General features: G+C 45.1%; 1 protein-coding gene across 1 annotated transcript in view; it reads right to left on the bottom strand.

Moving 5' to 3' along the window:
- Nucleotides 1–22008, bottom strand: part of LOC129859787 (inactive heparanase-2-like) — a 110629-nt gene that overhangs the window by 53018 nt on the left and 35603 nt on the right. Inside the window, exon 4 of the mRNA XM_055929907.1 lies at nt 1485–1658. Within this exon, the coding sequence (XP_055785882.1) occupies nt 1485–1658 (174 nt within the window). The remainder of the gene's footprint in view (nt 1–1484; nt 1659–22008) is intronic.

The following is a 22008-nucleotide window of genomic DNA, read 5'->3' as shown; positions in this document are numbered from 1 at the left end:
GAGGATCTTTGCTCCATAAGTGAACAGTTGAAACACTTCAACAACATAAAATCACAGACCCCCTCTAGCTCAGTCTGCTGCTAAACACAACTTGGGCAGTACTGACATTTTCATGTTGTCCTTGAATGGAACCCTATGTACACAGTAATACAGAAAGACACAGAGTGTGTCAATTCTAACGCTGTCCAACACAAGCAATGTTAAAGAAGACACCCAGAGTGTTGGAGAGGTGGAGAGAGAGAGTGTGAGAGAGAGTGTGAGAGAGAGAGAGAGAGAGAGAGAGAGAGAGAGAGAGAGAGAGAGAGAGAGAGAGAGAGAGAGAGAGAGAGAGAGAGAGAGAGAGAGAGAGAGAGAGAGAGAGAGAGAGGGGCACTGTCCAACATATGTTTCTCTCAGTGCCCAGTAAGTGAGCGATAACTAAATTGTCATTATTGTAATGCTGCTGGAGGGAGGCCTTGCCAGGAGACTGGGCCAAGATAACAAGGAGGTTCCCCACCTCCCTCTTTCTATCCCTCTCTTTCTCTCTCTCTCTCCATCTGTGTTGATGGGCTCAGCCAGAAGGAGGCTCAATTTCCCCCCAAAATAAAAACACAGACCCCTATAGTTCCCCCTTGCTGGCCATACTGCTTGTGTCTGTCATATTGGCAGGTGTTCTCGGGTCAACGATGCATCACTGAGCTAGTAATCAGCTGTTAACTTCTCCTTTTTAAAACCACTCCATACTTGAGCATCCCAAAATACCCCCCCCCCTCTCTCTCTCTCTCCTCGCTCTCTCTCTCTTCGCTCTTTCTCTCTACGCTCTCTCTCTCTCTCTTCACTCTTTCTCTCTACACTCTCTCTCTCTCTACTCTTTCTTCACTCTCTGAATGGCTTCTGTTCAATCATGACTTATTTTTCAAAATAAGCCCTGGGGCACCAATTGTAAATGTCATGTTAGACCTACAGCATGTTCTGTGCCAACTTAAGACAAAAACGTATTCCTAGGATAATACTTTGGGTTTGGGTACTGTGCCTGTGAAAATAAAAATGTCAATGTAGAATGGATAAATGCATATCATAAAGGTGTTAGAAATGGTTTCATAAAGGTGTTAGAAATGGTTTCATAAAGGTGTTAGACATGGTTTCATAAAGGTGTTAGAAATGGTTTCATAAAGGTGTTAGAAATGGTTTCATAAAGGTGTTAGAAATGGTTTCATAAAGGTGTTAGAAATTGTTTCATAAAGGTGTTAGAAATGGTTTCATAAAGGTGTTAGAAAGGGTTTCATAAAGGTGTTAGAAATGGTTTTATAAAGGTGTTAGAAATGGTTTCATAAAGGTGTTAGAAATGGTTTCATAAAGGTGTTAGACATGGTTTCATAAAGGTGTCCGGGATGCGTTATGTATACACCCTTCAAGTACAGTGTTACCTAATGTTTTATAATTCTACTGTATTAAATAGCATAAATTATAGAATATATAGTATACAATGTTGTGTAGATACTGACCGTTGCCCAGTTCCCAGGAGATGTTGAATTTCTTCCCGGCGCTGTATTTGAGGAGGCTGAGTGCTGAGGAGGAGTTCCAGGAGGAGTCAGGGTTTCTCTGCTGGGCGTTGAGCCCAAGGACCAGATGCAGACCAGCACACTCGGCAAAGTTGTACAGTTTGTCTAAAGACCTGGCTGGGAGCAAACCAGACGCAGTTGTAACTTTGTTTCTTTTCTAAATATTTGAGGTAACTGTCAATCATATTGTGGCCGGGCTAACTTTATTACAAATAAATATTAATAAACATTGAAAACAGATATGGGACATTTCTTTTCCAGTATGCTAGGTAAAACTAGCTAGGAAAACTGTGCCCTGTCTAACATCTGGACCTAACCCCTCCTACTATAGGATCAGTGGTGGTGGGGACTCCACATTAGATGGCTAGATACATTTTTGACTGTGGGAATATATGTAGCTACAAACCTATCACAGATTTAATGATTTATCGAAACTAAGTGATCCCTGACTCGTCCTGAAAAACTCCTCTTCCTAGTTCTAACCTTTAACCTCTTTAATCTGAGCCTGACTCATCATCTAAACTCTACAGTACTACAGTCCACTTTACCTAACCCCGTTAATCTGAGCCTTACTCATCATCTAAACTCTACAGTACTACAGTCCACTTTACCTAACCCCGTTAATCTGAGCCTTACTCATCATCTAAACTCTACAGTACTACAGTCCACTTTACCTAACCCCGTTAATCTGAGCCTTACTCATCATCTAAACTCTACAGTACTACAGTCCACTTTACCTTTATTGTTTCAGTTCTGTAGACTAAGTGATCATTTAACTGGATTAATTCCAACCATACATCTAACCAGGCCTATTCAATGCCCAGGGGAGTGTGGAGTGTGTGTGTGTGTGTGTGTGTGTGTGTGTGTGTGTGTGTGTGTGTGTGTGTGTGTGTGTGTGTGTGTGTGTGTGTGTGTGTGTGTGTGTGTGTGTGTGTGGGGTGACGTGTCCTGATGGATATCCCAGCCTGCTGATGAAGACCAGGTGAAGGGCATAGCTGAACGGCAGCCTGCTGAGCAGATATGACAATAAAATAAATCATGACTGAAAAGTCCAGAAAGAAACTTTCTCTAAAGATATTTATGAACTTGATATGGTTCAAAAGGCTGTGTTTTCTATGTGTAAAATGACATAGGTCTGTCCACACATGGTGAAGTAATGCCCTTGACATGTGAAATGTCAATGTGTGTGTGTACGTGTGAAGTCGCTAAAGGGGGTCTCATCGTTTCTCCCTCCTAGGTCCAGATCCAGGAATACTGATTTATATTCTCATTAGAGTCCCCTGCCGAGATGGAGTCTTTGAAGCACACACACTCATACACACACACAATGCACCCTACATAGGGAGCTGTTATGTCACACTTTATACCATTTATACAGTATGACATTAGTTTATAGATGATTTGTGAAGCATTTATATTGTGATTAAGAAGACTTTATGTATACTATATAAAGCCTTAATATGTTGTAGTCTGTTTAAAGTGGGACCAAGTTTAACAATCAATAATCAATCCAGACTTATTGAGATGAATGGTACATTAGAGATGAAGCAGCCAGGGTCTCTGGAAACCAGCAGCTATTGTTTCTGGAAACCTCTGATGTTACTCCCTAGCGGATTTCAGTAGTTCCTGCGAGTGTTTCATCATTTTGCAGACACACACATACACACGCACATGCACATGCATAAACACACAAAAACACACATACTACAGCTCCGAGCGCTGCTCATATTCCCCAGACTATCCCTGCTAAAAGCATTATTCCAAATATCAACCCAGGACTTGGCGAGAACTGATGTAAGGAATTCTCTCTCTGTCAATATAATTTGTCAACATATGACAGCTCAATGCTTTGTTAAGGCTAGCACATTTATCAGCTTCTAAAGATTCAAATTCATAACCGAAGCCCTGAATTAAACGATACAATATGGGGGATGAATAATGCAGCCATTTTGTCAATGCAGCAACTTCAGATAACAATGACCTCTAGCTGTCACACAGATGTATATGTCGTGCTTTTTACATATAATTTAGTTAGCCATGTGAATCTAATCTATTATATTACACTGTGTTTCTATTCAATTATATTCCATTGTGTTTCCATTCAATTATATTATATTATATTCCATTGTGTTTCCATTCAATTATATTATATTATATTCCATTGTGTTTCCATTCAATTATATTATATTATATTCCATTGTGTTTCTATTCAATATATTATATTATATTCCATTGTGCTTATATTCAATTATATTCAATTATATTCCATTGTGTTTCTATTCAATTATATTATATTATATTCCATTGTGTTTCTATTCAATTATAATATATTCCATTGTGTTTCTATTCAATTATATTATATTATATTCCATTGTGTTTCTATTCAATTCTATTTTGTACAGTAAGTAGTATGCTAAATGACTGAAGTAAATGCAACCCAAAAAGCCGAAGCCACAGACCCAGTTTATGCTGTGCTGGTGACACTGTCTGTGATTTATTTAGAATTCAAGGCACACTTAACCAGCATGGCTACCACAGCATTCTGCAGTGATACGCCATCCCATCTGGTTTGCGCTTAGTGGGACTATAATTTGTTTTTCAACAGGACAATGACCCAACACACCGCCAGGCTGTGTAAGGGCTATTTGACCAAGAAGGAGAGTGATGGAGGGCTGCATCAGATGACCTGGCCTCCACAATCACCCGACATCAACCCAATTGAGATGGTTTGGGATGAGTTGGGCCGCAGAGTCAAGGAAAAGCAACCCACAAGTGCTCAGAAAATGTGGGAACTCCTTCAAGACTGTTGGAAAAGCAAATCGAGAGAATGCCAAGAGTGTGAAAGGCTGTCATCAAGGCAAAGGGTGGCTACTTTGAAGAATCTCAAATATAAAATATATTTTGATTTGTTTAACACTTTACTTTAACACTTTACACTTTACATGGTTACTACATGATTCCACATGAGTTATAGTGTTGATGTTTTCACTATTATTCTACAATGTAGACATTGTAAAAATAAAGAAAAACCCTTGAATGAGTAGGTGTGTCCAAACTTTTGATTTGTACTGTATACAAAAGTATGTGGACACCTCTTCAAATTAGTGAATTCGTCTATTTCAGCCACTCCCGTTGCTGAAAGGTGTACAAAATTAAGCACACCGCCATGCAATCTCCATAGACAAACATCAACAGGAGAATGGCCTTACTGAAGAGCTCAGTGACTTTCAACGTGGCACCGTTATAGGATGCCACCTGTCTAACAAGTCAGTCCGTCAAATTGGTTATTTAATTTAATTTTTACCTTTATTTAACTAGGCAAGTCAGTTAAGAACAAATTCTTATTTACAATGACAGCCTAGGAACAGTGGGTTAACTGCCTTGTTCAGGGGCAGAAAGACAGATTTTTACCATGTCAGCTCGGGGACTCAATCTTGCAACCTTTCGGTTACTGGCCCATAATTCTAACTACTAGGATACCTGCCATGCCCTTTTGCCTTGCTAGAGCTGCTCCGGTCAACTGTAAGTGCTGTTATTGTGAAGTGAAAACATCTAGGAGTAACAACGGCTCAGCTGCGAAGTGGTAGGCCACACTAGCTCACAGAACGGGACCGCCGAGTGCTGAAATGCTTAGCGTGTAAAAATCATCTGTCCTTAGTTGCAACATCACTATCGAGTTCTAAACTACCTCTGGTAGCAACGTCAGTACAATAACTTTTTGTCGGGTGCTTCATGAAATAGGTTTTCATGGCCGAGCAGCCGCACACAAGCCTAAGATCAACATGCACAATGCCAAGCGTCAGCTGGGGTGGTGTAAAGCTTGGCATTGTGCATGTTGATTTTAGGCTTAGGCTGCTCGGCCATGAAAACCCATTGGACCCTGGAGCAGTGGAAGCGCTTTTTCTGGAGATGAATGAATCACGCTTCACCATCTGGCAGTCCACGGATGAATCTGGGTTTGGCGGATGCCAGGAGAACGCTACCTGCCCCAATGCGCCATGCCAAATGTAAAGTTTGGTAGAGAAGGAATAATGGTCTAGGGCTGTTTTTCATGGTTCGGGCTAGGCCCCTTAATTCCAGTGAAGGGAAATCTTAACGCCACAGTCAACAATGACATTCTAGATGATTCTTTGCTTCCACCTTCGTAGCAACAGTTTGGGGAAGGCCCATGCTGTTTCAGCAGGACAATGCACCCGTGCACAAAGCGAGGTCCATACAAAAATGGTTGGTCAAGATCAGCATGGAAGAACTTCACTGTCCTGCACAGAGCCCTGACCTCAACACCTTTGGAGTTAATTGAAACGTCGACTGCGAGCCAGGCCTAATCGCTCAACATCAGTGCCCGACCTCACCAATACTCTTGTGGCTGAACAATTTTGCAAGTCCCCCGCAGCAATGTTCCAACATCTAGTGGAAAGCCTTCCCAGAAGTGTGAAGGCTGTTAAAGCAGCAAAGCGGAGGACCAACTCCATATTAATGCCCATGATTTTGGAACGAGCAGCTGTCAACATACTTTTGGTCATGTAGTGTAGCAGCACCATGGAGTACAGAGGTCTGGAGCATCGTCTGGTGCCATGCCTCAATTCTAAAGTTACACGCACGCACACACACACACACACACACACACACACACACACACACACACACACACACACACACACACACACACACACACACACACACACACACACACACACACACACACACACACACCACACACTGTCTTGAGTGAGTGCCTCGCAAGTCTGCAATTCCTCTATTCTGGTAGCCATAGCTACTACAAAGAGTATAGAGATTATCCCAAACAAGGGAAATGAAACCTGAAAAATGTGTTGTGTCATTGGAATGGACTAAAAGCGCTGCATGCTTTCCAGCCAAAACAGTTCGGAAGAGTTTGTGCATATATTATGACAACATTTTGTGACGTTTTTGTTAGTTTTAGACTTCGGTAGGATTTTTTCAGCTGCTCGGGCACACAACATTTTTTTCTGGAGGCCGTAGTCGGTAGCTGAAGTCTACGCCCCTTCGTTGGTGATTAATCAAAAAAGTCTTTGTTGTCATTCAACGAGAGACGACTCGATTTCATGGGAATGTTTTCATTGAGTAATACTGCACCAAACATCTTAGATGTAAAATTGTGCTACTAAGATCTCGGCAAAAACGTCAAAATGAATTATCTTAGATTAATTCTGACTATTTCTCGTTTTTCAAGCGAAGGTCATTTTAAGGGAGTATGCAAGCACACTAGCTTAGTTCGCCTAGGCGCCAGTCGACCTGAAGCATCCTGACGCCTTAACACTGTTCAATAGTAGCTTGGCCAGAGAAGCCCATGTAATAGTGTAGACATGTCTCCAATTCACGGCATGGTTCAGTGATTAAGCATTGTAATGATTTAGTAGTTGGAGATGTGTCAATGAAACCAGGGACACACAAACAACATACATGTCTGCCGTTCTCTTTCTACAGTTAAAGTGATACTTGCAATACTACCTGATTTACAACAGTATGCAAACAATGTGAAACTGCAATCCACACTTTCGGTTTGTTTGTTGAGCCCTTGCCTCTTTTCTACCTATCTAACATACAATACAATGTGTTATTTACACAGTCATGTAATTGTGGAATAGGGTTATTGGACCAGATGAGTTTGAACTGAACTATAGAAGTGGTGACGTTGGCTTGGACAGGAGACCTCTTGTATTTACCACCCGTTCAATAGCTGCTACAGTCACTACACACACGTACACACACTTCACAACAGCCTAATAGCACCAATTACAACAGATACAGTGTATTCGGAACGTATTCAGACTACATACATTTTTACACATTTTGCTGTTATAGGCTCATTCTAAAATGTAATAAATCGTTTTTTCCCCCTCATCAATCTACACACAATACCCCATAATGAAAAGGTAAAACAGGTTTTTAGAAGTTTTTGTAAATGTGTCATTTTTAAAAATGAAATATTACATTTGCATCAGTATTCAAACCCTTTACTCAGCACTTTGTTGAAGCACCTTTGGCAGCGATTGCAGCCTCGAGTCTTCTTGGGTATGACGCTACAAGCTTGGCACACCTGTATTTGGTGAGTTCCTCCCATTCTTCTCTGCAGATCCTCTCAAACTCTGCCAGGTTGGATGGGGAGTGTCGCTGCACAGCTATTTTCAAGTTGCTCCATAGATGTTCGATCGGGTTCAAGTCCGGGCTCTGGCTGGGCCACTCAAGGACATTCAGAGACTTGTTCCAAAGCCACTCCTGAATTGTCTTGGCTGTGTGTTTAGGGTTGTTGTCCTGTTGGAAGGTGAACCTTCGCCCCAGTCTGAGGTCCTGAGCGCTCTGGAGCAGGTTTTCATTAAGGATCTCTCTATACTTTGCTCCGTTCTTTGCCTTGATCCTGACTAGTTTCCCAGTCCCTGCTGCTGAAAAACATCCCCACAGCATGATGCTGTCACCACCATGCTTCACCCTAGGGATGGTGCCATGTTTCCTCCAGACGTGACGCTTGGCATTCAGGCCAAAGAGTTCAATCTTGGTTTCATCAGACCAGCAAATCTTGTTTCTCATGGTCTGAAAGTCTTTAGGTGCCTTTTGGTAAACTCCAAGCAGGCTGTCATGTGCCTTTTACTGAGGAGTGGCTGCCATCTGGCCACTTTACCATAAAGGCCTGATTGGTGGAGTGCTGGAGAGAGGGCTGTCTTCTGGAAGGTTTTCCCATCTCCACAGAGGAACGCTGGAACTCTTTCAGTGTGACCATTAGGTTCTTGGTCACCTCCCTGACCAAGGCCCTTCTCCCGATTGCTCAGTTTGGCCAGGTGGACAGCTCTAGGAAGTCTTGGTGGTTCCAAACTTCTTCCATTTAAGCATGATGGTGGCCACTGTGTTCTTGGGGAACTTCAATGATGCATACATTTTTTGATAGCCTTCTCCAGATATGTGCCGCGACACAATCCTGTCTCGGAGCTCTACGGACAATTACTTTGACCTTTTGGCTTGGTTTTTGCTCTGACATGCACTGTCAACTGTGTGACCTTATATAGACAGGGATGGGCCTTTCCAAATCATGTCAAATCGATTAAATTTACAACAGGTGGACTTCAATCAAGTTGTAGAAACATCTCAAGGATGATCAATGGAAACAGGATAAACCTGAGTTCATTTTCAAGTCTCATAGCAAAAGGTCTGAACACTTACATAAATAGGGCATTTCTGTTGTTTAAAAAAACAAACATTTGCAAACATAAAAAAACTGTTTTCACTTGTCATTATGGGCTACTGTTTGTTGATTGATGAGGACATTGTTTTATTTAATACATTTTAGAATAAGGCTGTAAAGTAACAAAATGTGGAAAAAGTCAAGGAGTCTGAATACTTTCCAAATGCACTGTATGGAGTGAAAACAGGGCATTCAGCAAGGATTCTCTCTCTCTCTCTCTCTCTCTCTCTCTCTCTCTCTCTCTCTCTCTCTCTCTCTCTCTCTCTCTCTCTCTCTCTCTCTCTCTCTCTCTCTCTCTCTCTCTCTCTCTCTCTCTCTCTCTCTCTCTCTCTCTATCATACACCCTCTTTCCCATCACAAACATACTGTGCAGTTTCTTTCTTACTCTCTGTCTCCCTCTCTCTTTTGAATCCTGCTGGTCATTCTATCGCTCCCTCTCTCTCTCTCCTCCCCCATGAAAAGTAATCAGACTGAGTTTTGTCTGTTCTCTGTGTGCCTCTGTTTCTTATTTCATCCAGAAACACAGTGATTTCCCACCAGGCAAACATGTCAAGCTGGACGTTTTGACCCCCCAAAAAATACACACACGTGCACACACGCGAGCACACATATACACACACAGCCTTGAGCAGAGGGTTCTGGTTCATTTTAAGCCCAGATCAAACCTCAGCCCTTGAGGAACCGCTGCAGACAGGAGAGACGACTGTTTAGAGAAATTAATTGGAAACATTTTTTTTTACATTTCTTTATGATTTCAATATGACTTTCCAAAGCCTGGATTTTGCAGCCAAATTACGTTAGAGGAATAATGTGTGTTGTGTTGTGTTGTGTTGCGTGTGTGTGTGTGTGCGTATGTTGATGCTAGTTGGTTACAGCTGACTGGGGAAAAGACAGGCATTCTTAAACTTCAATATGGTTGAACAGTATCCCGCAACAAGAAGTTGGAGAGAAAACAGTGACCATTACATGAATTAATTATTTAATTATTTCACACAAATTCACTCACTATTGCGCACACACACACCAATTCCAACAGCAGCTTACAATAACTGCAGCCTGACAGAGCAAATCAGAATACAGTTGTGAAAGCAATGACCTCCGACGAGCCATCAAACATCCAAAGTGTCAATACAGGACTGTGCTCAAATCCTACTATGCTGGCTCTGACAATCGACAGATGTGGCAGGGCTTGCAAACTATCATGGATTACAAAGAGACACACAGCCGCGAGCTGTCCAATGACGAGAGCTTACCAGACAAGCTTAATGCCTTCTATGCTCACTTTGAGGCAAGCAACACTGAACCATGAATGAGAGCACCAGCTGTTGTGACGTCGCTCTCCAAAGCCGATGTGAGTAAGACCTTTAAACAGGTTAACATTCTCAAGGCCGCCGTGCCAGACAGAATACCAGGACACATACTCAGAGCATGTGCTGATCAGCTAGCATGTCTTCACTGACATTTTCAACCAATCTCTGACCAGGTCTGTAATACCAACTTGTTTCAAGCAGACAGAAATAATCCCCAAACCCAAGAAGTATATCGCCCCGTAGCACTTTATAGCCATGAAATTCTTTCAAAGGCTGGTCATGGCTTACATCAACACTATCATCCCAGACACCCTGGACCTACTTCAATTCGCATACTGCAACAACAGATCCACAGATGATTCAATCTCTATTGCACTTCACCCACCTGGACAAAAGTAATACTTATGTAAGAATGCTGTTCATTGTTTACATCACAGCATTCAATGCCATAGTCCCCTCCAAGCTCATCATCAAGATCAGGACCCTGGGACTGAACAAGTCCCTCTGCAACTGGATCCTGGTGGACACCCTCAGGTGGTGAGTGTAGGCAACAACACATCCTCCATGCTGACCATCAACACGGGGGAACAACAGGGGTGTGTGCTTTGTCCCTTCCTGTACTTCCTGTTCACCCACAACTGCGTGGCTGCTCACAACTCCAACACCATCATCAAGTTTTCTGACGACACAACGGTGGTAGGACTGAAAACCGATGACGATGAGCCAGCCTATAGGGAGGAAGTCAGAGACCTAGCATAGCAGTGTGGTGCCAGGACAACAACCTCTCCCTCGACATCAACAAGACAAAGGATCTGACAGTGGACTACAGGAAACGGAGGGGCGAGTACGCCCCCATCCACATCGATGGGACTGTAGTGGAGCGGGTCGAGAGCTTCAAGTTCCTCAGTGTCCACATTACTAATGAATTAACAGACACAACCACACAGTTCTGAAGAGGGCACGGCAGCACCTCTTCCCCCTCAGGAGGCTGAAAAGTTTTGGCATGGGCCTTCAGATCCTCAAAAGGTTCTACAGCTACACCATTGAGAGCATCTTGACTGGCTGAATCACCGCTTGGTACGTCAACCGCAAGGCACCAGGCCTGAAGAAGCCACAGAGGATGATGAAAACTGAAATTGCTGAAATAAGTCAATAAGTCAATGAATGGCATAGCTGCCTCAATTACCTTGTACCAGTGCACATCAACTCGGTACTGGTACTTCCTATATATAGCCATGTTATTTTTACTCTTTAGTGTAATTCATTATTCACTGTGTATTAATTCCTCGTGCCACTATTTCTATATATTTATGTTTTATCTTTAACTCTGCATTGTTGGTAAAGGACCCGTAAGTAAGCATTTCACTCTTAGTCTACACCTGTTGTTTACGAAGCATGTGTAACGGCAGTCTACGTCGTCCTCCTCCTCAGACGAGGAGAGGCGAGAAGGATCTGAGGACCAATGTGCAGCGTGGTAAATTTCCATGATTTAATTAACACAAAACAAGACACTATACAAAATGACAAAACAAACTAACCGTCACAGTCCTAGCTGGTGCAGACAAAACACAAAGACAGGAAACAACCACCCACAATCCCCAACACAAAACAAGCCACCTATATATGATTCTCAATCAGGGACAACGATTGACAGCTGTCTCTGATTGAGAACCATATTAGGCTGAACACAGAAACAGACGAACTAGACACACAACATAGAACTCCCACCCAGCTCACGTCATGACCAACACTAAACAAGCAAAACACATAAGAACTCTGGTCAGGACGTTACAGTACCCACCTCCTGAGGTGCGGACTCCGAACGCACCCCTAAAACTCAAGAGGAGGGCCTGGGTGGGCATCTGTCCGCGGTGGCGGCTCCGGCGCAGGACGAGGACACCACTCCACCACTGTCTTTGTCCCCCTCCTTAGCGTCCTTTGAGTGGCGACCCTCGCCCACGACCTCGGCCTAAGAATCCTCCCCAAGGCCCCCACATGATTTAGGAGGTAGCTCAGGACAGAGAGGTAGCTCAGGACAGAGAGGTAGCTCAGGACAGAGGGGCAACTCCGGACAGAGAGGCAGCTCCGGACTGAGTGGCAGCTCCGGACTGAGTGGCAGCTCCGGACTGAGTGGAAGCTCCGGACTGAGTGGCAGCTCCGGACTGAGTGGCAGCTCCGGACTGTAGGGCAGCTCATGACTGTAGGGCAGCTCATGACTGTAGGGCAGCTCATGACTGTAGGGCAGCTCATGACTGTCTGGCGGCTCTGGCAGCTCCTGACTGGCTGGCGGCTCTGACAGCTCCTGACTGGCTGGCGGCTCTGGCAGCTCCTGACTGGCTGGCGGCTCTAGCGGCTCCTGACTGACGGACGGCTCTAGCGGCTCCTGACTGACGGACGGCTCTAATGGCTCGGGACAGACGGGCGGCTCTGGAGGCTCGTGGCAGACGGATGGCTCAGATGGCGCTGGGCAGACGGATGGCTCAGATGGCGCTGGGCAGACGGATGGCTCAGATGGCGCTGGGCAGACGGATGGCTCAGATGGCGCTGGGCAGACGGATGGCTCAGATGGCGCTGAGCAGACGGATGGCTCAGATGGCGCTGGGCAGACGGATGGCTCAGATGGCGCTGAGCAGACGGATGGCTCAGATGGCGCTGGGCAGACGGATGGCTCAGATGGCGCTGGGCAGACGGATGGCTCAGATGGCGCTGGGCAGACGGATGGCTCAGATGGCGCTGGGCAGACGGATGGCTCAGATGGCGCTGGGCAGACGGATGGCTCAGATGGCGCTGGGCAGACAGATGGCTCAGATGGCGCTGGGCAGACAGATGGCTCAGATGGCGCTGGGCAGACAGATGGCTCAGATGGCGCTGGGCAGACAGATGGCTCAGATGGCGCTGGGCAGACGGATGGCTCAGATGGCGCTGGGCAGACGGATGGCTCAGATGGCGCTGGGCAGACGGATGGCTCAGATGGCGCTGGGCAGACGGATGGCTCAGATGGCGCTGGGCAGACGGATGGCTCAGATGGCGCTGAGCAGACGGATGGCTCAGATGGCGCTGGGCAGACGGATGGCTCAGATGGCGCTGAGCAGACGGATGGCTCAGATGGCGCTGGGCAGACGGATGGCTCAGATGGCGCTGGGCAGACAGATGGCTCAGATGGCGCTGGGCAGACAGATGGCTCAGATGGCGCTGGGCAGACAGATGGCTCAGATGGCGCTGGGCAGACGGATGGCTCAGATGGCGCTGGGCAGACGGATGGCTCAGATGGCGCTGGGCAGACGGATGGCTCAGATGGCGCTGGGCAGACGGATGGCTCAGATGGCGCTGGGCAGACGGATGGCTCATATGGCGCTGGGCAGACGAGCAGTGCAGGCAGCTCAGACGGCGCTGGGCAGACGAGCAGTGCAGGCGGCGTTGGGTAGACGGCCGACTCTGACCTGCTGAGGCGCACAGTAGGCCTGGTGCGTGGTGCCGGAACTGGTGGTACCGGACTGGAGACACGCACCTCAAGGCTAGTGCGGGGAGCAGGAACAGGGCACACTGGACTCTCAAAGCGCACTATAGGCCTGGTGCGTGGTACCGGCACTGGTGGTACCGGGCTGAGGGCACGCACCTCAGGGCGAGTGCGGGGAGAAGGAACAGTGCGTACAGGGCTCTGGAGACGCACAGGAGGCTTGATGCGTGGTGCCAGAACTGGAGGCACTGGGCTGGAGACACGCACCACAGGGAGAGTGCGTGGAGGAGGAACAGGGCTCTGGAGACGCACTAGAAGCCTGGTGCGTGGTGTAGGCACTGGTGGTACTGGGCTGGGGCGGGAAGGTGGCGCCGGATATACCGGACCGTGCAGGCGTACTAGCTCCCTTGAGCACCGGGCCTGCCCAACCTTACCTGGTTGAATGCTCCCCATAGCCCGTCCAGTGCGGGGAGGTGGAATAACCCGCACTGGGCTGTGTTGGCGAACCGGGGACACCATACGTAAGGCTGGTGCCATGTACACCGGCCCGAGAAGACATACTGGAGGCCAGATATGTTGAGCCGGCTTCATGGCACTTGGCTCAATGCTCAATGTAGCCCGCCCAGTGCGGGGAGGTGGAATAAACCGCACTGGGCTATGCACACGTACAGGATACACCGTGCGCTCTTCCGCATAACACGGTGTCTGCCCGTACTCCCGCTCTCCACGGTAAGCATGGGAAGTGGACGCAGGTTTCCTACCTACCTTCGCCACACTACCCTTTAGCCCCCCCCCCCCCCCCCCCCCCCACAAGACATTTTTGGGGTTTCTTCACGGGCTTCCAGCCCCGCTTCCGTGCTGCCTCCTCATACCACCGCTCCTGGGCTTTAGCTGCCTCCATCTCTTCCCGAGAGCGGCGATATTCTCCAATGTGAGCCCAGTGTCCTTTACCCTCCAGAATTTCCTCCCATGTCCAGGATTCCTGTGTAGTGGGCCGCTGCTGCTCGTACTCACGCTGCTTGGTCCGAGTTTGGTGGGTGGTTCTGTAACGGCAGTCTAAGTCGTCCTCCTCCTCAGACGAGGAGAGGCGAGAAGGATCTGAGGACCAATGTGCAGCGTGGTAATTTTCATGATTTAATTAACACAAAACAAGACACTATACAAAATGACAAAACAAACTAACCGTCACAGTCCTAGCTGGTGCAGACAAAACACAAAGACAGGAAACAACCACCCACAATCCCCAACACAAAACAAGCCACCTATATATGATTCTCAATCAGGGACAACGATTGACAGCTGTCTCTGATTGAGAACCATATTAGGCTGAACACAGAAACAGACGAACTAGACACACAACATAGAATTCCCACCCAGCTCACGTCATGACCAACACTAAACAAGAACAACACATAAGAACTCTGGTCAGGACGTTACAACATGTGACAAATAACATTTGATTGGATTGATTTGACAGCTGCTCTAAGACATCAGTTAGCTATGTGTCAAAATAAAACCTATTATGGACGACCTTGCCAAGTCCGAACGGTTACCGCACTCAGTACATAAAGCTTAAGTCCTTTCTGTTTGTGAGGAAAGGTATTGCAGTAAAAGACCTTGCAGCTGAGCTGAGCCACGAAATTCAATAAGGATCCATTAAAGACAGAACCTAGAGTTTTCCATCTATCAACAACTTAATACTAATGTTGACATCTCACTCTCTACTTACATTTATCTCAACATCTGTCACTACCACACAGGTAGGCCTTTCCAATTCAATCACTCTGCTATTTATTGTACAGACTCTCTGTGGTCTTCAAACCTGGTAGGTCAAACCACTTGTGTATTTTGGATAAAAGAATGTAAGCTACGTGGGCACCTGTTTTCAATTCAGTCAAGCCAGACAGAGCTGTGTGTTTGTTTCCATGTCTGTGGATTTGCTGCAAGTAGACTAGTGTGTGGCCTCTTCCTCTGTTTCTGGTGTGTGTGTGTGTGTGTGTGTGTGTGTGTGTGTGTGTGTGTGTGTGTGTGTGTGTGTGTGTGTGTGTGTGTGTGTGTGTGTGTGTGTGTGTGTGTGTGTGTGTGTGTGTTGGGGGGTGACATGTTAACATCTGAGATGAAGACACTTCCACACACGTTTAAGTACACAAATCAGTCATCCGCTGAGGCCAGCTTGTCTCTCTAACTCAGGCCCAGGACTGCCCAGTGTGTGTGTGTGTGTGTGTGTGTGTGTGTGTGTGTGTGTGTGTGTGTGTGTGTGTGTGTGTGTGTGTGTGTGTGTGTGTGTGTGTGTGTGTGTGTGTGTGTGTGTGTGTGTGTGTGTGTGTGTGTGTGTTTGTGTGTGTGTGTGTTTATGGAAAAACTACACCTGAAGGTACTAATGACCTTGCTCTTTTTGTCTGGGACAGAAACAAACATGTATTGAACATATTCTCCCATGAGAAAAACAAAGTATTCCTTTGTTGTTGGTTGCTCAACATCAGGCTAGGCGTTGGGTTTATCTGTCTATGTATGAAGAAGCCAATATCATGACATTACAAAGACAATCTTAAAATGTTGCACTTGTCTGAAAGTCCTCAAAGACCAGATGATATGGCATTATTTTTTTATTCAACTGTTTTAACTAAAGCTTTGATCACTACACTGGGGTGTCTGGCAACATCAGTAACAGTCTAAACTAAAAAAAATAGTTTTCTGTCCAGTGTGCATTATGACATTCTCAAAATGTTTTCAGATTGAGTTTTGAAAGTAGTTTGTGATTTACGTCAAGCAATCTGTACCCCTACTCCCAAACAAGACTTACAAAATTATTATAGATACAAAAATAAAACTGCGATAATGGAAAATAAAAGGGTCGCAAGTCCCTGGTGTTTCAGGAGATGCAGGTAGTCCTTGGTCTCAGGATTTGCAGGAGTGTAACTGTATGAAAAAAGTAGATGATTTCCTGGCTTGACTAAGCCTACTCATGGACTAAAAAACTGCTTGATGGAGAAATTCCTGCTGAAAGTAGACCATAATCACACAGTGGAATTTACACATCACAACCTGGGACACCAGGGGCTAGAGTCAGAGGTGACAGTGAGATGACCACACCTGACAGTTTTACTAACACAAATTAGTCACACTGACGCCTTCAAAGAGCCTCCTCTTAAAGCTTCAAACACTTAAACGATTATCTCTAACCCCTAACAAACACCTCTCTCCCACTATACACACGTCTGTGATTGCTCAGTAATTGTAAAGGAGCAGCCGTGTCAAGGAGAGGTCCAGCAGGAGAATCACCTAGAGGCTTTTTACACCAGAGCATCAAAGAGTTTCACCTGAAAACCTCCATATAAAGCCTGAAGCTCTTCACATGGGAGCTCAGGAAAACTGCAGAAACAAAAAATAACAAACACATACAGTGCCTTCAGAATGTATTCAGGCCCCTTGATTTTTTCCACATTTTGTTACGTTACAGCCTTATTTGAAACAGAAATACCTTATTTACGTAAGTATTCAGACCTTTTGCTATGAGACTGGAAATGTAGCTCAAATGCATCATGTTTCCATTGATCCTCCTTGAGATGTTTCTACAACTTTATTGGAATCCACCTGTGGTAAATTAAATTGATTGGACATGATTTGGAAAGGCACACACCTGTCTATATAATGTCCCACAGTTGACAGTGCATGTCAGAGCAAAACCAAGCCATGAGGTTGAAGGAATTGCCGGTAGAGCTCCGAGACAGGATTGGGTCGAGGCACAGATCTGGGGAAGTGTACCAAAAAATGCCAACAGCATTTAAGGTCCAGAAGAACACAGTGGCCTCCATCATTCTTAAATGGAAGAAGTTTGGAACTACCAAGACTCTTCCTAGAGCTGGCCGCCCGGCCAAACTGAGCAATCGGGGGAGAAAGGCCATGGTCAGGGAGGTGACCAAGCACTAGAGTTCCTCTGTGGAGATGGGAGAATGTTCCAGAAGGACAACCCTCTCTGCAGCACTCCACCAATCAGGCCTTTATGGTAGTGACCAGACGGAAGCCACTCCTCAGTAAAAGGCACATGACAGCCCGCTTGGAGTTTTCCAAAAGGCACCTAAAGACTCTCATACCATGAGAAATAAGATTATCTGGTCTGATGAAACCAAGATTGAACTCTTTGGCCTGAATGCCAAGCATCACGTCTGGAGGAAACATGGCACCATCCCTATGGTGAAGGATGGTGGGGGCAGCATCATGCTGTGGGGATATTTTTCAGTGGCAGGGACTGGGAGACTAGTCAGGATCGAGGGAAAAATGAACGGAACAAAGTACAAAGAGATCCTTGATGAAAACCTGCTCCAGAGTGCTTACGGCCTCAGACTGGGGTGAAGGTTCACCTTCCATCAGGAAAATGACCCTAAGCACACAGCCAAGAAAACACAGGAGTGGCTTCGGGACAAGTCTCTGAATGTCATTGAGTGACCCAGCCAGAGCCCGGACTTGAACCCGATCGAACATCTCTGGAGAGACCTGGAAATAACTGTGCATCAACGCTCCTCATCCAACCTGACAGAGGTTGAGAGTATCTGCAGACAGGAATGGGAGGAACTCCCCAAATACAGGTGTGCCAAGCTTGTAGCGTCATAAACAAGACGACTCGAGGCTGCAATCGCTGCCAAAGGTGCTTCAAAAAGTACTGACTAAACGGTTTGAATATTTATGTAAATGTAATATTTCCGTTTATATTTGTATTACATTTGCTAAATAAATAATGGGTGTCATGATGAGGGTATTGTGTGTAGATTGATGAGGGGGGTAATCAATTTAATACATTTTAGAATTAGTCGTAACAAAATGTTTTAGTCCCACGTAACAAAATGTGGAAAAAGTCAAGGGATCTGAACACTTTCCGAATGCATTGTACAACTGAAAAACACCAAAACTCAGTAAAACCGTGGAAACATAGCAAACCACCCCCAAACTAGGTCATGCAAAACACACAATTAAATCTTCTAAAAGTCTAACCCATTGTGTGTGTGTGTGTGGGGGGGGGGGGGGGGGGGGGTTCTACTAAGCAAACATATGGAATTTGTTTGAGATGGTCATACCATGGATAATTTAGCTCTTTGATTTTGAATTTTAGATACGCATTGAATAACACATTCATAAACGTCAAAAACTTCATAAACGTCAAAAACGTAATTTATTAGGATCCCCATTAGCTGCTGCAAAAGCCGCAGCTTCTCTTCCTGGGGTCCACATGAAACATGACATAATACATAGTACAGGACATTATTAGTCAAGGACTGGAATACCAATATCTGTACCTACCTACCTACCTACCTACCTACCTACCTACCTACCTACCTACCTACCTAGGGGGATACCTAGTCAGTTGTACAACTGAATGCCTTCAACTGAAATGTGTCTTCCGTATTTAACCCAACCCCTCTGAATCAGAAAGGTGCGGGTGGCTGCCTACATACACACACAGACACTACAGACGCTTCATGAGAAGACCGATTTTCGGGATGTTTCATGGTCTGACAAACACCACTGTAGCTCAGTCATCTTCCACCGCAGATGAGGAAGGCCGACATAGGCGGATGTGGTTGATTGAGACGCAGCTCATGCCAAAAACATATTTCTCACTTAATTGGCGCATTTTGATGGGGATTTTTTGTATTATGTTACTTAGATTGATGCACGAATGCATCAATAGACTCTTAAGGGTAAAGCCAACAAAACACAGAAACAAAACCACCAAGCAATAATTGTTAGCCAATCAGCACATGTTATATTCCCACATTCTATTTCCAGTCCAGAGCTGAGAATGGGTCTTTGACCGATGCATGATAGGACTAGCAGACTGCACAGATACATAGCAGACCCCCTAACCAAACACACACACACACACACACACACACACACACACACACACACACACACACACACACACACACACACACACACACACACACACACACACACACACACACACACACACACACACACACACACGATGACTAGGAATAATAACTGTAATCACCATAATTGGACCTTTGTTATTCCTAATCTATATCAATGACCTTGCTGCTGTGTCTTCTACTGTACTTCCCATTCTGATGATACCAATTTGTTGTATTCACTAGTAAGGATGAGAAATATTGTTTAAAAAAAGAGCCAGAATCTCAATTGGTGGAAATGAAATGGAACAAATCACATCCACTAGATTCCTCTGAGTTTTATTTGATGAAACGTTATCCTAGAAAGACCATATTCAATTTGTCTGCAGCAGTGATGAAATCTGTTGGTATCATCAGAAAGATTAGTGGTTTGGTTCATCAGGCTTGCTTCCTAACTCTATACTATAGCTTAACTTAACAATATCTCATTTACTGTAATATTGTCTGGGCCAGTACATATGCCTCCTACCTACACAAATTACTCATCATACAAAATACATTTGCAAGATTAGCCACCTCCTCTATCTACCTGGCTCCATTTGTACCTTTGTTAAAGAAACTCAATATATTGTCTATTTACAACATTAATGTACGCCAATTATGCACTTTCATCTACAAGTACTCATACCTCCCAGACATTTTACATAAACCCTTCAATGGATTATTCCATGTTAATTCTGAAATCCATCTATATAACACAGGACATTGTGATAACCTTTACCCTCCCAACTGCCGCACCTCACATAGTAAATTCTCTATCAGGTACAGTGGTACCATACTCTACATCATCGTCCATCAATAACTTCAAGCAAACACTGCGGGTCAGCCTGATGAACCAAACTACTCAGTAATCTCCTCCATGAAGACTGGGGGTCAGCCTGATGAACCAAACCACTCAGTAATCTCCTCCATGAAGACTGGGGGTCAGCCTGATGAACCAAACTACTCAGTAATCTCCTCCATGAAAACTGGGGGTCAGCCTGATGAACCAAACCACTCAGTAATCTCCTCCATGAAGACTGGGGGTCAGCCTGATGAACCAAACTACTCAGTAATCTCCTCCATGAAGACTGGGAGTCAGCCTGATGAAACAAACTACTCAGTAATCTTCTCCATGAAGACTGGGGGTCAGCCTGATGAACCAAACTACTCAGTAATCCCCTCCATGAAGACTGTGGGTCAGCCTGATGAACCAAACCACTCAGTAATCTCCTCCATGAAGACGGGGGGTCAGCATGATGAACCAAACCACTCAGTAATCTCCTCCATGAAGACTGGGGGTCAGCCTGATGAACCAAACCACTCAGTAATCTCCTCCATGAAGACTGGGGGTCAGCCTGATGAACCAAACCACTCAGTAATCTCCTCCATGAAGACTGGGGGTCAGCCTGATGAACCAAACCACTCAGTAATCTCCTCCATGAAGACTGGGGGTCAGCCTGATAAACCAAACTACTCAGTAATCTCCTCCATGAAGACTGGGGGTCAGCCTGATGAACCAAACTACTCAGTAATCTCCTCCATGAAGACTGAGAGTCAGCCTGATGAACCAAACCACTCAGTAATCTCCTCCATGAAGACTGGGGGTCAGCCTGATGAACCAAACTACTCAGTAATCTCCTCCATGAAGACTGAGAGTCAGCCTGATGAACCAAACCACTCAGTAATCTCCCCCATGAAGACTGGGGGTCAGCCTGATGAACTAAACTACTCAGTAATCTCCTCCATATAGCCTAACTCTCACACACTCACATGCACACACACATTTAAACAAAACAAATGTATATATCTTTTTTTCATGATTACTGATTAATTCATTTATAAATTTATAATTATTAGGTTTTGTTATCTATTTTAACAACCCTATTTTATTTTTGTACTTATGCAATGTATATAGTTTTTTTGTGGTGTCGTTTTCATATAAGCCTTTGGGCTTCCAACCACACATGCACACCGTAAAAAAAGGTATATATATATATTGTTGTCTATCACTTGTTTTCTTTGGAGCAAATAGATAAAACTAAATTATAGAAATAGATAAAACTAAAACAAATTATCTCCCACTCAAGAGAAATATCCACAGTCATTATTTTAGCTTCTGTAAATTCAAGCTTATTACCAGGGCAAAGTTAAGGGTTGGAGGGTTAGCAAAGTAACATCCGCATTTCAGATGTTTAATCAGTAATTATGGTTTAGTAACGTGTGAGGATCGCTGCCGTAGTGTTACACAATCACCTCCAGTCCAGTACTTCTCAAGGTCCCTACACACAGTGCAGTACAGCTGGAGAGAGAAACATCCCGCCAACTCATTGGCCAATAACTACAGGAGGTGGCGCGCCTTGGCCAATCACAGGTCACGATAATCATCAGTATCGTTTGGGTTTCCATTGCAACCCTTTATGACAAGGCCGTGAACAGAGCTGGGTTGGCCTGGCGACCCATATTTCTACCAGATGTTGTCTGAGAAAAAGAAGAGAAGAGGGGATTTTTTCCAAACATTCACCTCCTCAAAAAATACCTTCCCAAGATGCTGGCCATCCAAACATCAGTCTAA

The sequence above is a fragment of the Salvelinus fontinalis genome, chromosome 1 (genome assembly GCF_029448725.1).
Source record: "Salvelinus fontinalis isolate EN_2023a chromosome 1, ASM2944872v1, whole genome shotgun sequence".
Lineage (NCBI taxonomy): Eukaryota > Metazoa > Chordata > Actinopteri > Salmoniformes > Salmonidae > Salvelinus > Salvelinus fontinalis.
This window is presented reverse-complemented; position numbering and strand designations above follow the sequence as displayed.